Raw genomic sequence first — 20,667 nt, 5'->3', positions numbered from 1 at the left:
TGACTCGACTCGATTTCTCCGTCTCCTCATTCCTGCACTCCCACAATATCACGTTATTTGTACGCAGATTGGTGAGACCGGGTTTCTTGTCCACATAGATTGGAACCCCCCTCCTCACACAGACCCTATTTGTTCTTGTTCTTCTCTGTTTCTCTCCCTAGACACAATCCTCACCTTGATGTCAGAGGAGTTGTTTGTGGCCAGATAGATGCGGAAGCTGTAACTGTTGTTGTTGCCACTACCGCCCAGCTCCTTGTAGACCAGGACTACCCCGTGTCGCTCCACAGGCTGGGTTGTCCGAACGATGGGACCCACAGGTGACAGAGAGGACACACGCCACTTAACGTGGCTACCCGAGTGGTCCTCCGTAGGCTCGATGACCGGGCGGTTGTCCTTGATGTGCAGGACGCTGAAGGTCATCTCGTTTTCCGGGTCTGGGAGAACAAATGGGGGGGGGGGGTCGGAGGGAGCTGATTTTTTAAAAAGTATGCATGGATGTCAAAAGGCATTAAGCGATTGCAATATTTACTTACAAAATATTATACATCCATTTTGGGGGGAAAAAAAGCTACCAAACCTTTCTAGTTGATATTTCAATTACATATTTCATTTTTTTCCCATCAGTTTATCATGTTTCAGAGCTCCATTGGTGAAGCTGTCATTATTAACTAATAAATCTGGTAATATCAGCCAGTACATCTGAAATTTATAAACAATTAATGTTGGACTGGTAGCCAAATAATATGCTGTAAGCGACTTATAAATGTGCTCTGTGCTAATATGCCAGCCATATTGTAAAAGTAGACGTCTTTTTTTTTTTGTCAAATGATGGATTTATTATTGTGTACTGACACTCCACCACCCGTGACATTTTGTGTGAACACATGGCTGGCTGGGTGAGATGGTGAAGAGTGACTGCCTCACAAATAGGCATCATTGCCCAGGGGAAGGTGTCCATAAGACAAGTCCTGGGCTGTTCCGGTGGCATCTGGACACTGCTTGGCATCCTCATCATATTCTTCATATATCTTATTGTAATATCTATTGTAATTGTGTTATCCTCTTTCACTGTTGTGTTGTGTAAGTTGTGTAAACACAACATCATTGCATGTTGTGTGTCTTGGGAGAGAGCTCCTCCTCTGTTGCTCTCCCTGAGGTTTCTTCCTATTTTTTCTCCCTGTTAAAGGGTTTTTTTTAGGGAGCGGTTCCTTATCCAATGTGAGGGTCTAAGGACAGGATGTTGTGTTGCTGTAAAGCTGCCTGAGGCAAATTTGTAATTTGTGATAATGGGCTATACAAATAAAACTGACTTGACAGGAGTCTCCTCAGAAACCTCTGGAGATGCTAAACGTTTTTTAGCATTGTTGTCTTTGCAAAGAAGTCACTTTGAGGCATTAATGGGTTGATTCATCATACATTGTTGAATGTGGAACATATGTGGCAAAACTGTGAAAGTACTGATCTCTCCCCGCCACTCAACCCCGAGCCCGCCCACACTGTGCTCACCTGCCAGGCAGAGGGCGTGGGGGAACTGGATGGACTTGAGGACTGACACATCCTTGTAGACCGTGTCCACATTGAAGATGGGTCCAGCAAACCTCCAGGAGTCCTGGAGGAACATGCCAAACTCGGACCAGGACAGGACTGAATAGCGCACCAGAACCCGCTCCGATACTTCAAACACCAGGCCAGTGACTGAGCACTCATAAGTACCCTCTCCTACTAGCTCCACCCTAATAAAAACGCACATGCACACACACACAAAATCAAAGATACATAGCACATGCACACATGCACATGGGAGCGCACACACACACACACACACACACACACACACACACACACACACACACAAATCAAAGGTACATACTAGGGAAAGGGTCTGAATGAGACCATGCCAAGTCAACAGGTGAATGGCGAGCAGCTGGGGAAACATGTTGCCGGTACTCACTGTAATTGACCCTTAGAGATCTTCCTTGGGGTCACCAGCTCATTGCAATGGCTCTGTACAAACAACAAACCAACAGTCCATCATTCAGAACCACCAGGTCCAGTGCTTTTGAAATGAGAACAGCTACTCGAGCATATGTACAATATCAGTTTTGTGAAAATTTACCTGCCTACTGGCTTTACATTTCTCACAGCTTGACTTGAAGTGCGTTGTATCTGTCGAGACAAATAATAACAGTTAGGCTGCTAGTAACACAAAAACCAACACCGTCTCCACTGTGTGAGCTACTGTGACACTTCTGTGAGACTTGGTATTCTTTCAATAAGCTATTGATCTGTTATACCTTTCCCATTACGAAGTCCAGAGGCTGACTCCACTGTGTTCACACCAAACGCCAAGCAATTTTCCCGTGCGATGAGGTTACACATAAAGTCAATGCAAAGATGAGAACAGACGTAAATTCGCGTGTATTTGCGCCGGGCGATGCGAATGATGCCAATAATGGGATGCAAATGATGCGAATACGTGAATTTTGCGTCAGTCGCGTATTCGTGCAAGTTGAAAATATTCAACTTGAGCGAGAAATTGGTGTGGCGCTGTGCCGCGAAAGCCTATCAGCGCTGAGATCCTCCTGACGTCACTGATGTCCCGTTGAGTCAGAAAATGGAGGACAAGCTGATCATCGCCGAGAATTCGCGGGTTCCGTGTACTTGATCCTGTGGCCAAACTCGCGCGAGTAAAGCGAGGCGGAAATTCGTTTCATGTTTGGTGGGAACACAACGTAAAACAAGAGTAGTCAAGTTTGTGCCAATTACTGCCAGTTATGTATTACTTTTTGTTATATAATTACTTGAATGTATTTTTCACCACGTTTTCACATAAAAATGGATCCAAATCTTAAATGACTCGAGTCATTCACAGCTGGTCCAGACACAGTACTGAAACCTTTTTCTTTCATTGTGCTTCTCTCACCAGTATTAGACTGAACATGAAGGTCCTCGGGCACTGAAAAGAACATGAAGGACAAACAGACAAAAATCAAACACTGCTCCAGTGCCGAGCACGCAAACTCTTCAAGATCCTGCAATTTCAAGGCGCACCTCAAGACTCAAGGCTAAACTTTGAATTGACGCTGGGGGTTACTCCTTACCTCCTTCCTCTTCTCCATCCTGCTCGGTGCAGCCTGCTGTCAACAGACAAACGAAGGGGGGAAATATTAGGAGATCAGAAACGGCCTGGAGGCAAACTATGAGGACGAGCGATACCATCTGTGCCACTAACCGGAGTCCTCGTCCTCATCCTCCTCTCCGTCAGCCTCCTCGGCGGAGCTCTCCTCTGTGTTTGTGCTTGTGTTCTCTGTTAGACAGGAAAAAAGGACAGAAATTCATTTAAAAGGGATGCAAAGAAGGTAAAAACATGTATTGTTCAGTGGTGAGGAGACAAAGGGACTGATCAGTCAAATGTTACGTGGCTGATCAATCAAAGTTAAGTGGATACGAATAAGACTTTTTCTAGTATATGTCGTATTTATATGCTGGTACAGTATTTTCAGTTGAGACAAAATTAAACAGTGCCTCCTTAGTCGAAATGCAGTGTGTTCGTTTGACAAAATTACATAATATAAGGGGTGGAATATAAATCACAGACGAGTAAAATAACAGCGACTTACTCCTTTCCCACTGTCCAAAAAACCCGCTAACACCCACTAACATCCGGCTTTTTTGGCCAGTGGGAAAGGTTACAATCGGCATTGAGTCCCGGGTCAAATGACTCGGCAATAGACACGGGTTTTTATCGGCTCCGGCTCCGATCGGCATTGATGGGAACAGGCCACCTGAGTAGTCATTTTTGCTCCTTTTCCGGCGCGATGCTATGACGCACGCTGAAGTTCCGGACGTGGGCGCGTAAATAAACAGGTAATTCCCACCCGCCACATTTTTTTGGAACACCTTTGTGAATGATGTTGAATGGAAGAAAGTTTGGTCGTTACCACAAAGATTTTTTTTTTAACAAACAAAGTCAAAGAGATTTCATTTAAATTGCTACACAAATTCTACCCTGCAAAACAATATTTATCAAAGTTTAAAAATGACATAGATGTTGAATGTTCTTTTTGCCAAATGCACCCTGAAACACGTGTCCACTTATTCTGGTCATGTCAGTTCACTTATAAATTCTGGAGAGACTTCCACAAGTTTATCGCTGATTTTGTCTTTTCTGATTTTCACCTTCACTATAAGAATGTTTTTTTTGGTTTTCATAATTTTAATCACAAAGATGGCGATGCATTCTTTTTTATAAATATGCTTTTATTTTTAGCCAAGTTTCATATACATAAATGTAAATTCTCCAACAGAAAGCCTCAACTCTTTGCACTTAAAAAAGAAGTTGGTCCGCGGTGGTGTAGCGGTCTAAGCATCGGCTCTGTGTCGATGCAGTTGCCCACTGGGGACTGGGGTTCGCGCCCCGGTCTCGTCAGATCCGACTATGGCCGGACTCGACGAAGCAGCGATCATTGGCAACGCTGTCTTCGGGAGGGGGGCGGAGTCGGCTTGTGTTCGTCACGTGAATGCGTCTCTGTGTGTGTCGGAAAAACAGTGGTTCGGCTTGGAGTCGCCTTGTCACGAAAGTGGCGAGGCGGTCTCCTTCGAGACTGCCGGCCGGAGAGATGCAGTTGGCGAACGCATACAGTGCGAGGGTGGGTGTTTGAATTAAAATAGGGATCGATTGGCCACTAAATTGGGAGAAAAAAGGGAAAAATCAGAAATAAATTTAAAAAAAAAGAAGAAGTTGAACAATATATAAGGACAATCTCTACTTCAAAAACTATCAACATCTGCAAATCTCTGAATCTGTTTACATAAAATATGATCTCACCTTTATTTACTTATTTTTTTCTGTTGTTTATTTTTTATAATTTACTTTCTCTTTTGTGTCTTTGTTTTTTTTAATCTTCAATCTATTGTTTTTGTGGTGTCTCATGTGTCTATTGCTCTGTTTGAATGTATTTTAAGTATCAATAAAGTAAGAAAAAAAAGTAAATAAACAGGTAAAATACAACGGCGACTTTGTTCTTCATATTGTGCAAGACGCAACACTGGCGAGACGGCGAGGTGAGGGAGCGTCTCCTGAACCGAGGGGAGGAGGAAATAAGGAGACGGGGTTCTGGCACAGCGAGAGACGCCGCGGTAAACAGCAACGTATCGAACATTCTGGGTGAAAGAGGCATTGTTCGCAACCCAAGGCAAGTTATAAACAAATTAAAGGCGCTGGAGAAAAAATGGTTTTTGTCTCAATTCATTTTGTCCCTACTTTGGTCTCTACTGTTTACTTCCCAATCACACTGACAACCTTTTCCGGCGCACGTTAGTGACGTCGACCGTGACGCACCAGGAACATAAACCCCAGAAAGGCGCACTCACCTACTGGCGGTGGGAAAAGTATCAATCGGCAATTTTTAGCGGGTTCCCCCGCGTTTCAAAAACCCAGGTATACCCGCCAATTTAGGTGGGAAAGGGGCTTTATTGGTCGGGGATATCCGGTGTGTAAACGGTCGCATGTTGGTGTGTGTGTGCGCATTTGTTGTGACTTATTTGGTCACATGATTGAGTTGAATAGTAGTTCAATAATTACTTCATGAAAACCGGTGAATTATACTGTTTATTTGATTGATTGATTATTCTATTGAATACATGATTAGAGATATGATTGATTACTATTCAGTGGTTCTCAACCGGGGGTCCGCGGACCCCTAGTGGTCCGTGGTGTAATTGCAAGGGTCCGTGAAAATAAAATATCTTTAAAAAAAAAGATCCTATGACATTTATAGAAATAGGATTATTTTACTCAAATGTGACTGAGACCTTTATCTACCTAAACTATAAAGGGTAACAGGACTTTTTTCTCTAATTACATCTGTTTCACAAGTGTAATTTATTGTATTTTAATAAGAGATCTCGCTCCCGTTTGCATTGTTAAAAGTTACTGCATACGAATTCTGTTGTTACATATATCTGAAAGTTACTGAATACATATTCTGTTTTGTTACATATATCTGAAGGTTACTGCATACATATTCTGTTTTGTTACATATATCTGAAAGTTACTGAATACATATTCTGTTTTGTTACATATATCTGAAAGTTACTGAATACATATTCTGTTTTGTTACATATATCTGAAAGTTACTGCATACATATTCTGTTTTGTTACATATATCTGAAAGTTACTGAATACATATTCTGTTTTGTTACATATATCTGAAAGTTACTGAATACATATTCTGTTTTGTTACATATATCTGAAAGTTACTGCATACATATTCTGTTTTGTTACATATATCTGAAAGTTACTGAATACATATTGTTTTGTTACATATATCTGAAAGTTACTGAATACATATTCTGTTTTGTTACATATATCTGAAAGTTACTGCATACATATTCTGTTTTGTTACATATATCTGAAAGTTACTGAATACATATTCTGTTTTGTTACATATATCTGAAAGTTACTGAATACATATTCTGTTTTGTTACATATATCTGAAAGTTACTACATAAGAATTCTGTTTTGTTAACTATATCTAAGTTACAACTGAAAGCTCTTATTTTTGCCCCAAAGAGTGAATAAACGCTATAATGCGATTTAAAATGCAGTTTCTACTGTTTCTATCAAATTGCAACCCCCCTCCCCCAAGATCAGGTGGAGGGGTCCTCAGGGTAGATCAAAAATACGCAGGGGGTCCAAGACCCCGAAAAGGTTGAGAACCACTGTGATACATGATTACAGAAATAGTATTTGTGATGTTAAAAAGAATAGATCGAATGTTCAGATCGCGCAGTTCATATTAGAAAAGCCTACCGTATTTCGTAATGTAAAACTCAAACTCCCAGCAGGCTTAGCGACAAGGAAACAGGAAGTTGATTCGGTTACGGTCGAGACTCGTGCGAGAGCAGTGCGCTCAGAGATTAGCAAGAGAAACGTTACCATTAGCTTTGTCGAATGTATGTCTGCAACCATTTTCATATAAAGAAGCTTCGTTTTATAATCCGGTTTTTGTGGTCTTTGCTGTTCGAGAAGGGAATATTGTAGCGAATTCCACAGGAATTCCACAGGAAGTGCCACAATATAATTCCTACAGCATTTTCCTATCCGTGGGCTAATCTCGCAAACCACTGGACCTATAAGTCTAAAAAGATTTGTGCACAGTTATGACTGTATGACTAAGAACCTTTCGTGGTTGCAGTGAATTAAAAACCTTTGAAAAATGTTTGTTCTCGCTATCGCCGCTCCCTCTCCCCATTCACTCTCTAGCTCGTTCCGCCAACGCTGCTCTGCTACTGCCCACTTGAGTCAACCGTGCGCATGCGCAACCCACAGTCGCAAAAGTAGATCGAAAGTAGACAGTCAGCTCGGGCAGCGACCTAGTCAAAACCAAAGCGTTATGTATCCGGGTAGCAGTCCTGAAAGTAAATAAAAAGTCGATCCTATTTCACATGCCAGGGTGAGTTCCTCTACAGTTAATGGTGAATCGAGTTCTTTAGCTACCTCAGGGTTTATAACAGGGAAATTGAGACTATCTAAGAAAGAATTTTGCCTCCTAACATGGGGATCCCCATGTTACCTCTGGCTTTGTTTGGCGTCCCTACAGACACAATTGGCTGTGTCTATGGGTGGGAAGCCAGATGTGGGTATGTGTCCCGGTCGCTGCACTAGCGCCTCCTCTGGTTGGTTGGGGCACCTGTGCAGGGAGGAGGGGGAACTGGGGGGAATAGTGTGATCCTCCCACACGCTACATCCCCCCGGTGAAACTCCTCACTGTCGGGTGATAAGAAGCGACTGGCGACTCCACATGTATCAGAGGAGGCATGTGGTAGTCTGCAGTCCTCCCCGGATCGGCAGAGGGGGTGGAGCAGAGACCGGGACGGCTCGGAAGTGTGGGGTAATTGGCCGGGTACAATTGGGGAGAAAAAGAAGAAAAAAAATAATTTCGGTGGTGTCAGATGGAGATTCATGAGTTTAAATACTTGGGGTCAGCTGTCCAAGGTAACGGGGAGTGCAGAAGACAGGTGGAGAAGAGAGTGCAGGCAGGGTGGAGTGGGTGGAGAACAGTGTCAGGAGTGATGTGTGACAGAAGGGTACCAGCAAGAGTTAAAGGGAAGGTTTACAAGATGGTAGTGAGACCAGCTATGTTGTATGGTTTGGAGGCAGTGGCACTGATGAAAAGACAGGAGGTGGCAGAGGTGAAGATGATAAGATTTTCATTGGGAGTGATGAAGAAGGACAGGATTAGGAACGATTATATTAGAGGGACAGCTCAGGGTGGACGGTTTGGAGACAAAGCAAGAGAGGCAAGATGGAGATGGTTTGGACATGTGTGGAGGAGAGATGCTGGGTATACTGGGAGAAGGATGCTGAATATGGAGCTGCCAGGGAAGAGGAGAAGAGGAAGGCTAAAGAGGAGGTTTATGGATGTGGTGAGGGAGGACATGCAGGTGGCTGGTGTGATAGAGGAAGATGCAGAGGACAGGAAGAGATGGAAACGGATGATCCGCTGTGGCGCCCCCTAACGGGAGTATCCAAAAGTAATAGTAGTAGTAGTAGTAGTATGAGTAGTAGTAGTACGTGTTAGATGGAGATTGAGACTTATATAAAGAAGAATAAAATAAGCTAAAGACAAGAGTTGATGGTGGTAAGGTCAATATGCAATGTGCCTGATTAATCTTTTATCTGAGGAATCATACAAGAGGTTGCCTGGCAACATAGTTGATGAGCCAGGAGCCAGCTTGCCTTATCGCCATGCTCATATAACGTGGAGCGTGAACACAAACGAAGGCGCTCTGCATCAGTGGTTGTGATGACATCAAATCCCCTCTGTAAATCAACACGACATTTGAATAAACTGGGAGAGGGCCAAGCAGCAAGTTGTTGATCCAATTTACTAATGTTAATAGAGGAGCTCTTGCCGTTTGGATTTACAGGTTTTATTGAAATGCACAAAGTAGGAGACAATTTGACCCCGTAGGTATCCATCCATCCACTATCCAAGCCGCTTACCCTAACTGCGGTCACGGGATGCTGGAGCCTATCCCAGCAGTCATTGGGCGTTAGGTGGGGAGACACCCTGGACGGGCCGCCACACTATCACAGGGCCGACACATTCACACCTAGGGACAACTTAGCACGGCCGATTCACCTGACCTACATGTCTTTGTACTCCGGGAGGAAACCGGAGCAACCGGAGGAAACCCACGCAGACACGAGGAGAACATGCAAACTCCACACACAGGACGACCTGCGATGACCCCCAAGGTTGGACAGCCCCGGGGTTCAAACCTGCGTAGGTATGGTTTCAGTAACTCCCACAGCAGTGAGCAAGAGATATGTGCCGTCTCGTTCTGACTTATAGCAATAAAATAATCAACTTAGGCTGTGATAAATGTACTGAATTTATCGTCTGACAAAAGCAAAGTATCGAACCTCCATAAGGCCGAGTAGCGGGGTTGTGGGGAAAACTGACTATCCACAGAAAGAGGGGCAGGGTCAGAGATGACCATATAACGGTATTTAACGGTCAACAGCGGAAATTAGTTTGGCTTCAATGAGATAATGATCAATCTGAGAGAAAGACTGACACGTGTGAAAAGAAGGAATATTCCTTGATATGGGGGTTCTAGAATCTGCAAGGATTAATACAACCACTCTTATACAGGAACTCGTTAATCAAATGAATGATGGGGTCAGGGCTCGGGGATTAGAGCGGTCTAGATGTTACAATGGTGCAATGTCATTTAGCCGATGCTTTTATCCAAAGCGACGTACATCTGAGAGTCAACACAACACAAGCAAGACTCTAGTCGGGAGACAACAACCAAGTGTGCAAGTATATGTATTAACTCTCACATGTATGTCGCTTTGGATAAAAGCATCTGCTAAATGAAGCTGTAATAATAATAATAATAATAATAATAATAAAAAGTGCCAAAAAACTAGGTTCAAGTCCAATAGGACTTGGGGTGACCAGGCAGTGCACAAAGGCAATGCATAGAGTGCATAGAAGTGAATTTTTTTTTTTACATTAACACCATCAGGTGTATCCTTCAGAGCGCTTGTATCAGACTGGATGTTCGTAATTCTGGCAAATAATTCTGGTTTTACTGCCTGTAGCTCCGTTTTGATGTTCTTCGCTCAACGCCACCTGGAGCTCAGTCTGGAAAATAACCGCCGTCTCGTTGCAAAGGGAAGAGAGCAGCTCGGCCTTCAAATCAGAGGGGGCGGTAACATCTATTGGTGTGGCAGCGCCGCCCGGGTGAGAGGGAGTCGTCACTACAAGGCGGAGGTGCGGCATGTGGCGCCAGCCGCAGTGGCTGTGCAGTCGAAATGCCCCCAGTTTTGACTTCTTGGGGCATTTTGGTCAGCGAGAGGTCTAAGTTAAAGTATTGGGTGAAACCTACACTGAAAACGTACAACGTGTGTGCCTTGGGTAGGATTTTTTTTGAAAGATTATTGCAGGAGCCCAAAAAGTCACATCCTACTCTACTGATCGCTATGCCGGAGGTTGTTTTTAGCTACTCATGTTGTAACACAGTGATATTCAACTATGTGCCATGGATATGTAGGTCTTCATTCTATCCCAGGACACCACCAGCTGATACTTCTTACTCGTCTTTCCCTATCCGGCTGAAGGTGTGTTCATCAGTGAGATCGGCAGGTGCAGTGTTTGGTTGGAAAGGAAACCCCTCTACATTCCTCTACAATGACTGAAATGGTGAAGACTTTGAATAGCATGTCCTCCGCTTAGAAAACGACCGGACCTGAGCTGGGGTCTTAGTAAGCTTTACTCTTTCAACAGTTTCTACGACAACCCGTCAACCATATGGCTCAGCCACTTACAACCAGCGCTCTTAAAGACACAGTACCCTGTACGCTGGCACACCAGTAAATTCCCATTGTTTAAGCAGACATAACACTACGTGTTGCGTTTTTCCAGGGAAAACCCTACCCGACAGTATAATCTTTAAAACGGGCGACTACAAAGACAGCAGTAAGTTGGATAATTCTGGATTAGCTATTTTCTTACAATGCCAGCATTGGAAAGTACCAGATCTTCAGGGCTGTATTTGATAGATAATTGGTAGTAATGATATCTAAGCCTTACCTGAGTCAGTGCCATCAGTGTCATTCTGGTTACCTGTAACAACAGACAATAAAGCCAGTTAGCAACTGGTTTGAGGTTTAACGGAAGGGGGTCCTTTCCACTTGCTTGGGTGGAGCGGTCCCAATGGCAGGAGTATAACCAATAGCTGCAATGATGTATAGCCAATCAAAATGTATCATCAAAAGTTATTTCTAATATATATATATATATATATATATATATACATACACGTATATATAGTGTTTTTTCCAAAACCGTCAATGGTGTTCTAAGTGCTCAACTAAAGAGGAGTGGGATATCAACATGGACACAGGAAAAAAAGTTTTAATGCATTGCAGTACAGGCCTGTTCCGTATATATATATATATATGTGTGTGTGTGTGTGTGTGTGTGTGTGTGTGTGTGTGTATATATATATATATATATGGTGGGGGGTTTTTTCCGAAACCGTCAATGGTGTTGTGAGTGCTCAACTAATAAGGAGCGGAATATCAACACAGATACAGGAAAAAAGATTTTAATATATTGTAGTACAGGCCTGTTTCGTGATGTATTAAAATCATTAGCGGCTGATGAGTGCGAGACGCACGAAACAGGCCTGTACTGCAATGCATTAAAATATTTTTTCCTGTATCCGTGTTGATATATGATATACAGTGGCTTGCATAAGTATTCATACCCCTTGAACTTTTCCACATTTTGTCACGCTACGACCACAAACATAAATATATTTTATTGGAATTTTATGTGAAATACCAACACAAAGTGGCACACAGTTGTGAAGTACAAAGAAAATTATACATGATTTTAAATTTTTCTTACAAATAAAAAACTGAAGAGTGCGGTGTGCACAAGTATTCAGCCCCCTTTTCTCTCTTGCTAGTAATATCTGCTTCCCCTCCCCGCCATCCCTCCAATCTTGTGTATTAATATAATGCCACACTCTCCTCCTGTCTTGGTCAGCTGGCCCCCATTAAAACCAAAACAGTCTCATTCACACACTCAGCTCCCTGATGTACTCCTGTACGCCATCAAATGACATCCTGTAAGCGCCAGCTTGAAAGACTCTCCGAGGAAACTGGTTTAACAGTGCATCTCCAAGCCTGCTCAGACTACCTTCAGCAATTCAAAGACGCTCTCATCACAGCCCGGTCCAGCTACTACACTCTGGCTCCACCAACCCCAAGGCTCTCTTTTCTACAACGAAAAAACTTCTCAAACCCAGTGACAATACCTCCAATTCCTTCACAGTTAACAAGCGCAACTCTTTCCTTTCGGTTTTTTCCAAAATGAAATTGACACCATCTAGAGCAGGGGTGGGCAATCTTATCCAGAAAGGGCCGGTGTGGGTGCAGGTCTTTGTTCCAACCAACAAATCCAAATCAAAGTCCATCTCCTCACTCACAAAGCCCTCCATAACCAGGCCCCCTCCTACCTCACCGACCTGCTCCACTCCCTTCCCGCAGCCTTCGCTCCTCCGACGCTAACCTCCTGTCTCCACCACACAGGACCAAGCACCGGAGCTGTGGCAACAGAGCCTTCTCCATAGCTGCCCCTCCCTCTGGAACTGTCTCCCCAAACACATCAGACACGGCACTGATCCGTCCATGTTCACATCATTAATCAAAACTCACCTCTTCTTGCTTTTAATGTATGATTAATGTTGTGTGGAAAATGTTTTTGGTGTGTTGCTTTTATGTTTTTTTTATCTTATAAAGCGTCTTTGTGTACCTTTAAAAGAGCTATATAAATAAAATGTATTATTATTATTATTATTAAAAGGTGTGGGAGCCAACATGTGTTGATCATACTAAGTCAACACAGCTCCACTAAAAAAAAAAAAAAAGAACTCAGCTCTCCTTCACCCAACCTCAAATAAATGCAACTGACAGGGAGATTACACCAACAGGGGGGCTTTCAGAGAACCACAAGGTGGGTTCTGCCCTAAGGGGACTGGTCCCTCTGCAGTGAAACTAAAACCAAATAGGTCACATTCACCTGTGGAGTGGTCATTACAGCGTAATACATTACTAAACGGGGATTACGAGAGAGTAGCCTGTGCAGAAAGAATGAAGACTATCTAAACTTGGCTAGACATGTTCTGTCAGACTCGGTAAGGTTTCTGCATGAGACAATAGCAAACCTCGAGTGAATTTTATATATATAGGGGGGGGTTTTTCCCCGAAACCGTCAATGGTGTTGATAGAAGTGCTCAACTAATGAGAAGAATATCAATACAGATGCAGGGAAAAAAACTTTTAATACATAGCATACAAGCCTGCGACGCACAACATAGGCTTGTATATGCTATGTATTAAAAGTTTTTTTCCTGCATCGGTATTGATATATATACTATATTAAGGTAGACGTAGGAAAAAAACTTTAATACATAGCAGTTCGTTTGACTGCCTCGTAAGGTTATGGACCAGCGGCTGTTGTGAGCAAATAAAGTGCCACCAGGTCTCAACCACAATTCAGAACCCCCGTGTCCGGTGCTTTCTTCTCGCCGCACAATACCCCACTACACACAGAGAAACACAACGCAGAGTCCCAGGGTGTGTAGAGAGGTTCCAGCACCAGTGGGTTACATCTTAACCATGCCTGCTATGTATTACGGTTTCTTTTTTCCTGCATCTATCTTAATATTCCGCTCCTCATTTGTTGAGCACTTTTATTAGCACCGTTGACAGTTTCCAGAAAAAAATGCTCTCGCTCTCTCTCTCTATATATATATGTATATATATATACAGTGCATCCGGAAAGTATTCACACCCCTTCACTTTCCCCACATTTTGTTATGTTACTGCCTTATTCCAAAATGGATAAATTCCTTTTTTTCTCATCAATCTACTCACAATACCCCATAATGACAAAGCGAAAAAGGTTTTGTAGAAATTTTTGCAAATTCATTAAAAATAAAAACCTGAAATATTGCATGTACACAAGTATTCACACCCTTTGCTATGACACTCAAAATTGAGCTCAGGTTCATCCTGTTTCCACTGATCATCCTTGAGATGTTTCTACATCTTGATTGGAGTCCACCTGTAGTAAATTCAATTGATCGGACGTGATTTGGAAAAGCACACACCTGTCTATATAAGGTCCCACTGTTGACAGTGCATGTCAGAGCAGAAACCAAGCCATGAAGTCAAAGGAATTGTCTGTGGACCTCTGAGACAGGATTGTATCGAGGCACCGATCTGGGGAAGGGTACAAAAAAACTTCGACAGCTTTGAAGCTCCCGAAGAGCACAGTGGTCTCCATCATTCGTAAATGGAAGAAGTTTGGATCCACCAGGACTCTTCCTAGAGCTGGCCGCCCAGCCAAACTGAGCAATCGGGGGAGAAGGGCCTTGGTTAGGGAGGTGACCAAGAACCCGATGGTCACTCTGACAGAGCTCCAGCGTTCCTCTGTGGAGATGGGAGAACCTTCCAGAAGGACAACCATCTCTGCAGCACTCCACCAATCAGGCCTTTATGGTAGAGTGGCCAGACGGAAGCCTCTGCTCAGTAAAAGGCACATGACAGCCCGCTTGGAGTTTGCCAGAAAGCACCTAAAGGACTCTCAGACCATGAGAAACAAGATTCTCTGGTCTGATGAAACCAAGATTGAACTCTTTGGCCTGAATGCCAAACGTCACGTCTGGAGGAAACCAGGCACCTCTCATCACCTTGCTAATACCATCCCTACAGTGAAGCATGGTGGTGGCAGCATCATGCTGTGGGGATGTTCTTCAGCGGCAGGAACTGGGAGACTAGTCAGGATCGAGGCAAAGATGAATGGAGCAAAGTACAGAGAGATCCTTGAAGAAAACCTGCTCCAGAGCGCTCAGGACCTCAGACTGGGGTGAAGGTTTACCTTTCAACACGACAACGACCCTAAGCACACAGCCAAGACAACGAAGGAGTGGCTTCGGGACAAGTCTGTGAATGTCCTTGAGTGGCCCAGCCAGAGCCCAGACTTGAACCCCATTGAACATCTCTGGAAAGACCTGAAAATAGCTGTGCAGCGACGCTCCCCATCTAACCTTACAGAGCTCGAGAGGATCTGCAGAGAAGAATGGGAGAAATACCCCAAATATAGGTGTGCCAAGCTTGTAGCTTCATACCCAAGAAGACTTGAGGCTGTAATCGTTGCCAAGGGGGCCTCAACCAAGTACTGAGTAAAGGGTGTGAATACTTATGTACACGCAATATTTCAGTTTTTTATTTTTAATACATTTGCAAAAATTTCTACAAAACCTTTTTCACTTTGTCATTATGGGGTATTGTGTGTAGATTGATGAGGGGAAAAAGGAATTTAATCCATTTTGGAAAAAGGCTGTAACATAACAAAATGTGGGGAAAGTGAAGGGGTGGGAATACTTTCCGGATGCACTGTATATATACATATATTTAATTTCATGTCATTATTATTCATTGTGCTCATGGTAAGGCACAGCTCCAGAAAGAAACAAGCAATCCATGATCAAACACAACTCAGTTTACACATCCCATGATGGAAAAGGAACAGGGAGAAGAAACTCTTGTTCTGCCTGCCCCTGACTCACACATAAATACACAACAGACCAGATGGTCTGTCAGTCAGTTACTCAACAACTAATACTTACCACAACAAGAGAAGTGAAAGAGAATCAAAAAGCCATACATAATTCCCCATCAACTGAAAACCCATTACCTGACGACTCCATACTGTCTAATTATTCTTTCCTTATACAGTTTCTTGAGCTGAGAGATATTTATACAACCTTCTAGATTGTTCTCTAAAGACTTCCAGTTTGACGCCACATACTGAAATACACATCTGCTTTAAAGTAGTACGTGCATACTGATGTTTAAAATTAAATGTCCTTCTATGGTCCTCACCCTCTGCACTAAAAACAAATACTTTGTGTAAATCTTCTGGTAATACTCTGCTTGTTGCCCTGTACATAACCAACAATGTCTGTAACTCAACTAAACCTTTAAGTTTCATTAATCCTGACTTCATAAACAGTCCGGTGGTGTGTTCTCTTGGATCCACGTTATGAATAATTCTGACTGCTCTTTTCTGTAATATAAACAATGGCTTTATGTTTGGGTTTTTTTTTAATGGTTTTTGTATTGCCCCACACTTCCACACAGTAACTATATACAAACCCCAATTCCAATGAGGTTGGGACATTGTGTAAAACGTAAATAAAAACAGAATACAATGATTTGCAAATCCTTTTCGACCTACATTCAATTGAATACACTACAAAGACAAGATATTTAATGTTCAAACTGATAAGTTTATTGTTTTTTTGCAAATATTCCCTCATGTTGAATTTGGTGCCTGCAACACGTTCCAAAGAAGCTGGGACAGGGGCATGTTCACCACTGTGTTACATCACCTTTCCTTTTAACAACACTCAATAAGCGTTTGGGAACTGAGGACACTACTTGTTGAAGCTTTGTAGGTGGAATTCTTTCCCATTCTTGCTTGATGTACGACTTCAGTTGCTCAACAGTCTGGGGTCTCCGTTGTCGTATTTTGTGCTTCATAATGCGCCACACATGTTCAATGGGAGACAGGTCTGGACTACAGGCAGGCCAGTCCAGTACCCGCACTCTTTTCCTACGAAGCCCCGCTGGTGTAACACCTGCAGAATGTGGCTTGGCATTGTCTTGCTGAAATAAGCAGGGACGTCCCTGAAAAAGACGTCGCTTGGATGGTAGCATATGTTGCTCCAAAACCTGTATGGACCTTTCAGCATTAATGGTGCCTTCACAGATGTGCAAGTTACCCATGATGCCATGGGCACTAACACTCCCCCCCCCATACCATCACAGACGCTGGCTTTTGGACTCTGGGCTGATAACAATCTGGATGGTCCTTTTCCTCTTTAGCCCGGAGGACACGACGTCCATGATGTCCAAAAACAATGTGAAACGTGAACTCGTCAGACCACAGCACACTTGTCCACTTTGTGTCAGTCCATCTCAGATGAGCTCGGGTCCAGAGAAGCCGGTGGTGTTTCTGGGTGGTGTTGATATCTGGCTTTGGCTTTGCATGGTGGAGTTTTAACTTGCACTTGTAGATGTAGCGACGAACCGTGTTAACTGACGATGGTTTTCCCAAGTGTTCCTGAGCCCACGTGGTCATATCCTTTACACAATGATGTCGGTTTTTAATGCAGTGCCACCTGAGGGGTCGAAGGTCACGGGCATTCAATGTTGGTTTTCAGCCTTGCCGCTTACGTGCAGAGATTTCTCCAGATTCTCTGAATCTTGTGATGGTATTATGGACTGGAGATGAGGAAATCCCTAAACTCCTTGCAGTTGTACGTTGAGAAACGTTGTTCTTAAACTGTTGGACTATTTACTCACACAGTTGTTCACAAAGTGGTGACCCTCGCCCCATCCTTGCTTGTGAACGACTGAGCCTTTCAGGGATGCTCCTTTTATACCCAATCATGACACTCCCCTGTTTCCAGTTAACCTGTTCACCTGTGGAATGTTCCCAACAGGTGTTTTTTTGAGCATTCCTCAACTTTCCCAGTCTTTAGCTGCCCCTGTCCCAGCTTCTTTGGGACGTGTTGCAGGCATCACATTCAAAATGAGTGAATATTTGCAAAAAACAATAAAGTTTTATTAGTTTGAACATTAAATATCTCGTCTTTGTAGTGTATTCAACTGAATATAGGTGGAAAAGGATTTGCAAATCATTGTATTCTGTTTTTATTCACGGTTTACACAACGTCCCAACTTCATTGGAACTGGGGTTTGTATATATATGAATACTCAGAGAAACTCTCTCTTTTTACACTCTACTCTGTATCCAGTACACAAAGCTAGTTACCCTGTACTTATTTATACCATGTATCACAGTATACCTCTCAACAGTTATCAAGAACACATCCAGCCTGAATTACTTACAGGAACAGCATTTAATATCTATTCCTAATACATCCCTCATATTCTTTAGTATCTGAGCTGAAAGCCCCTATAAAAAAAGCCTCTGCTAAGTGTCGCATATTAACGTCCTAGTGCATTTACACAGATGGATCCAAGCGAGCTGCTGCCCCCCTCTCTGCCCGGCAGTGGTGAGTGTCTGTGGGCCAGGCCTTCTGGATGAGTGCCTGGCTCGCTAATGGATTTAGCCCATCTTCTCTGGGCCACAGAGTTTTATCTCGGACTAACAAGCAGACACGGCAATCTCTGCTCCACTCACTACCTTCCTCATCAATCTCCCTCCTTCGCCGCTCTCCATCTGTCCACTTCACCTCTCTCCCCGCTCTCTCTCCTCCGTTTCTCCCCCCCTGTCCTCGTGCGCCTCCTACGACTGGCTGAGATGATCTCGTCTAAGCCAGCAGTCGTCCCTCTCCTCTCTACTGCAGCCTCTTCCCTTCATCAGCATGACAAACAAGCACACAAGCACACACACACACACACACACTTCATCTGCACCTTCTTAACTCTTTTCATGGGTGTTGTCTGCCCTCTGCTGGTCTTAAAACGGTGTCAATCGAAACCATAAAGAGAGAAAATCAACAACGGAAGTGTTCTGTGATATGAAAAACAAAAGAGAGAGAGAGAAGTGCACAATGAGGTATCTTGTAAACGCTGTGTGCAACCACTTCCCCCATGTGCTGTAAGTGGGAACGCGTGGCAGTTAAAACAGTGCTAACGCTGAGAGCTGTGGGTGTGAGCGCCTCTTTGGGTCTCACTGACCCGTGCAGGCCTCGGCTCTAAAGGCAAATCATCATGCAAATCAGCGAGATAAGAGCGATAGAGAGACAGAAGAAAAGAGCGCGGGAGAGGGAGAGAGAGACGAGAGCGAGAGGTTGAAAGAGGAAGACGGGAAGAATGAAAAGAAAGAATGAAAGTAGCATCGAACCCCAGCTGGGTCTTCACATGTCACACAGAAACTAAACACCGAGACTCGCCCGAGGTGTAACATGAAGTAACAATGATGTAAGAACACTCCCAAATGCATTCATGTGGTACAGCGCTGCTCCTCTGTGAGGAGGAGACAGCATGAAAGAGAGGTGGAGGATGGGGCCTGGGTGGAGGGGAGTTGCCTATTTACCTTTTTGGTCAGGAACAGGGATGTCGCCGTCTCTGCAGGGCAGAAGAAATCGTGTAAGAATAAGATTTTTAGCTGCAGGACTCACAACAGAAAACAGGCAACAAAACACGACGGCGATTGTAGTGGGTTGTTTCAACAGTGCAGCTGCAAGCCAATCAGTAACAATGTTAATAAACCACATCCTCTTTCAGAAGGGAAAGCACACACACACACACACACACACAGACACACACACACAGAGTGTGTAACGGGGCACAAAAACAGGATGTGTGTGCACGCTGCCAACATCTCACGTTCCTATTTCCTGACACCATCCCATCCTGCAGTGTGGGAGCCTCACCTTCAGCCGAAAAACCCTCCATTTTGACCCACTTTCACCAAGCAACATGTGAGAGGCGGCGCAAGGAGCCACCGAGAGGCGCTGGGTGGGTCTGCCGCGGTAAGACATGCCGTACCCGACTCCTTTACCGTTCCATGTACACTGCACACCCTCGCCGCTACTCTGAAGTCCCAAAACGTGTTTTTCCTCCGTGCATCTTCTTCTGGATATTCCCCCTCAATCCAGTATTCTCAGTTTGAATAAAGTCAAGAGTAAACACCACGCACAGCTTCTAGCTTGGGTCTTTACTGGACGCACCGAAGGCACAGCAGAGACTTGGACTGACACGGTGTCGTTTGCACTGATTTCACATAAGGAGAAATCGAGACTTTTTGTGTGCAGAGAACACAGAGCTCATGAACAGATCTGTTAAATCGTGTCTTCCCTCTGGGTACCGCAGCGAGCAGTGCACCGGGTCACATTCCTGTGTAGGAAAACCAATCTGTCAGGGATAACAGCCTGCAGCCGAGTTCTGAAAACAGACGGTGATGTAAAACTTACCATTTAAAGTCTTTTTTTTTCTTCCTCTCCCTTTTTCTCCCCGGTTGTACCCAGCCAATTACCCCGCTCTTCTGAGCCGCCTCTGCCGGTCCGGGGAGGGCTGCAGACCACCACATGCCTCCTCCCATACATGTGGAGTCGCCAGCCGCTTCTTTTCCCCTGACAGTGAGGAGTTTCACCAGGGGGACGTAGCGCATGGGAGGATCACGCTGTTCCCCCCAGTTTCCCCCCCCCAAACAGGCGCCCTGACCGACCAGAGGAGGCGCTAGTGCAGCAGCCAGGACACATACCCACATCCGGCTTCCCACCCGCAGACACGGCCAACTGTGTCTGTAGGGACGCCCGACCAAGCCGGAGGCAACACGGGGATTCGAACCGGCGATCCCCGTGTTGGTAGGCAACGGAATAGACCGCCACGCCACCCGGACGCCCCTTACTCTTTCAATTCTTGATCACTGTGTCGTCGTCAGTGATCTGCCATCAAACCTGACAGCACTGTGAGCAGAGTGGAGAGACACGCTGCTTCGCTCTGCTCGCCGGCGGGCACGCGGCGTTTCTCCGAGGCGAGCCACCAACGAGACGTACACAACGGGGGGGAAATAAGGACCATGAGCAAATAAC

General features: G+C 44.3%; 1 protein-coding gene across 1 annotated transcript in view; it reads right to left on the bottom strand.

Moving 5' to 3' along the window:
* Nucleotides 1–20,667, bottom strand: part of si:dkeyp-97b10.3 (uncharacterized) — a 38,791-nt gene that overhangs the window by 11,766 nt on the left and 6,358 nt on the right. The window contains exons 2-10 of the mRNA XM_056284042.1: nucleotides 19,167–19,198; nucleotides 11,112–11,144; nucleotides 3,233–3,307; nucleotides 3,102–3,137; nucleotides 2,924–2,956; nucleotides 2,117–2,166; nucleotides 1,952–2,004; nucleotides 1,507–1,733; nucleotides 175–434 (exon numbers count right to left, since the gene is read on the bottom strand). Coding sequence (XP_056140017.1) covers nucleotides 175–434; nucleotides 1,507–1,621 — 375 coding nt within the window. The 5' untranslated portion in view covers nucleotides 1,622–1,733; nucleotides 1,952–2,004; nucleotides 2,117–2,166; ... (3 more) ...; nucleotides 11,112–11,144; nucleotides 19,167–19,198. The remainder of the gene's footprint in view (nucleotides 1–174; nucleotides 435–1,506; nucleotides 1,734–1,951; nucleotides 2,005–2,116; nucleotides 2,167–2,923; nucleotides 2,957–3,101; nucleotides 3,138–3,232; nucleotides 3,308–11,111; nucleotides 11,145–19,166; nucleotides 19,199–20,667) is intronic.

Source organism: Lampris incognitus, chromosome 7 (assembly GCF_029633865.1).
Source record: "Lampris incognitus isolate fLamInc1 chromosome 7, fLamInc1.hap2, whole genome shotgun sequence".
NCBI lineage: Eukaryota > Metazoa > Chordata > Actinopteri > Lampriformes > Lampridae > Lampris > Lampris incognitus.
The sequence above is the reverse complement of the archived record's forward strand: the minus strand, read 5'-3'. Positions and strand labels throughout refer to the sequence as shown.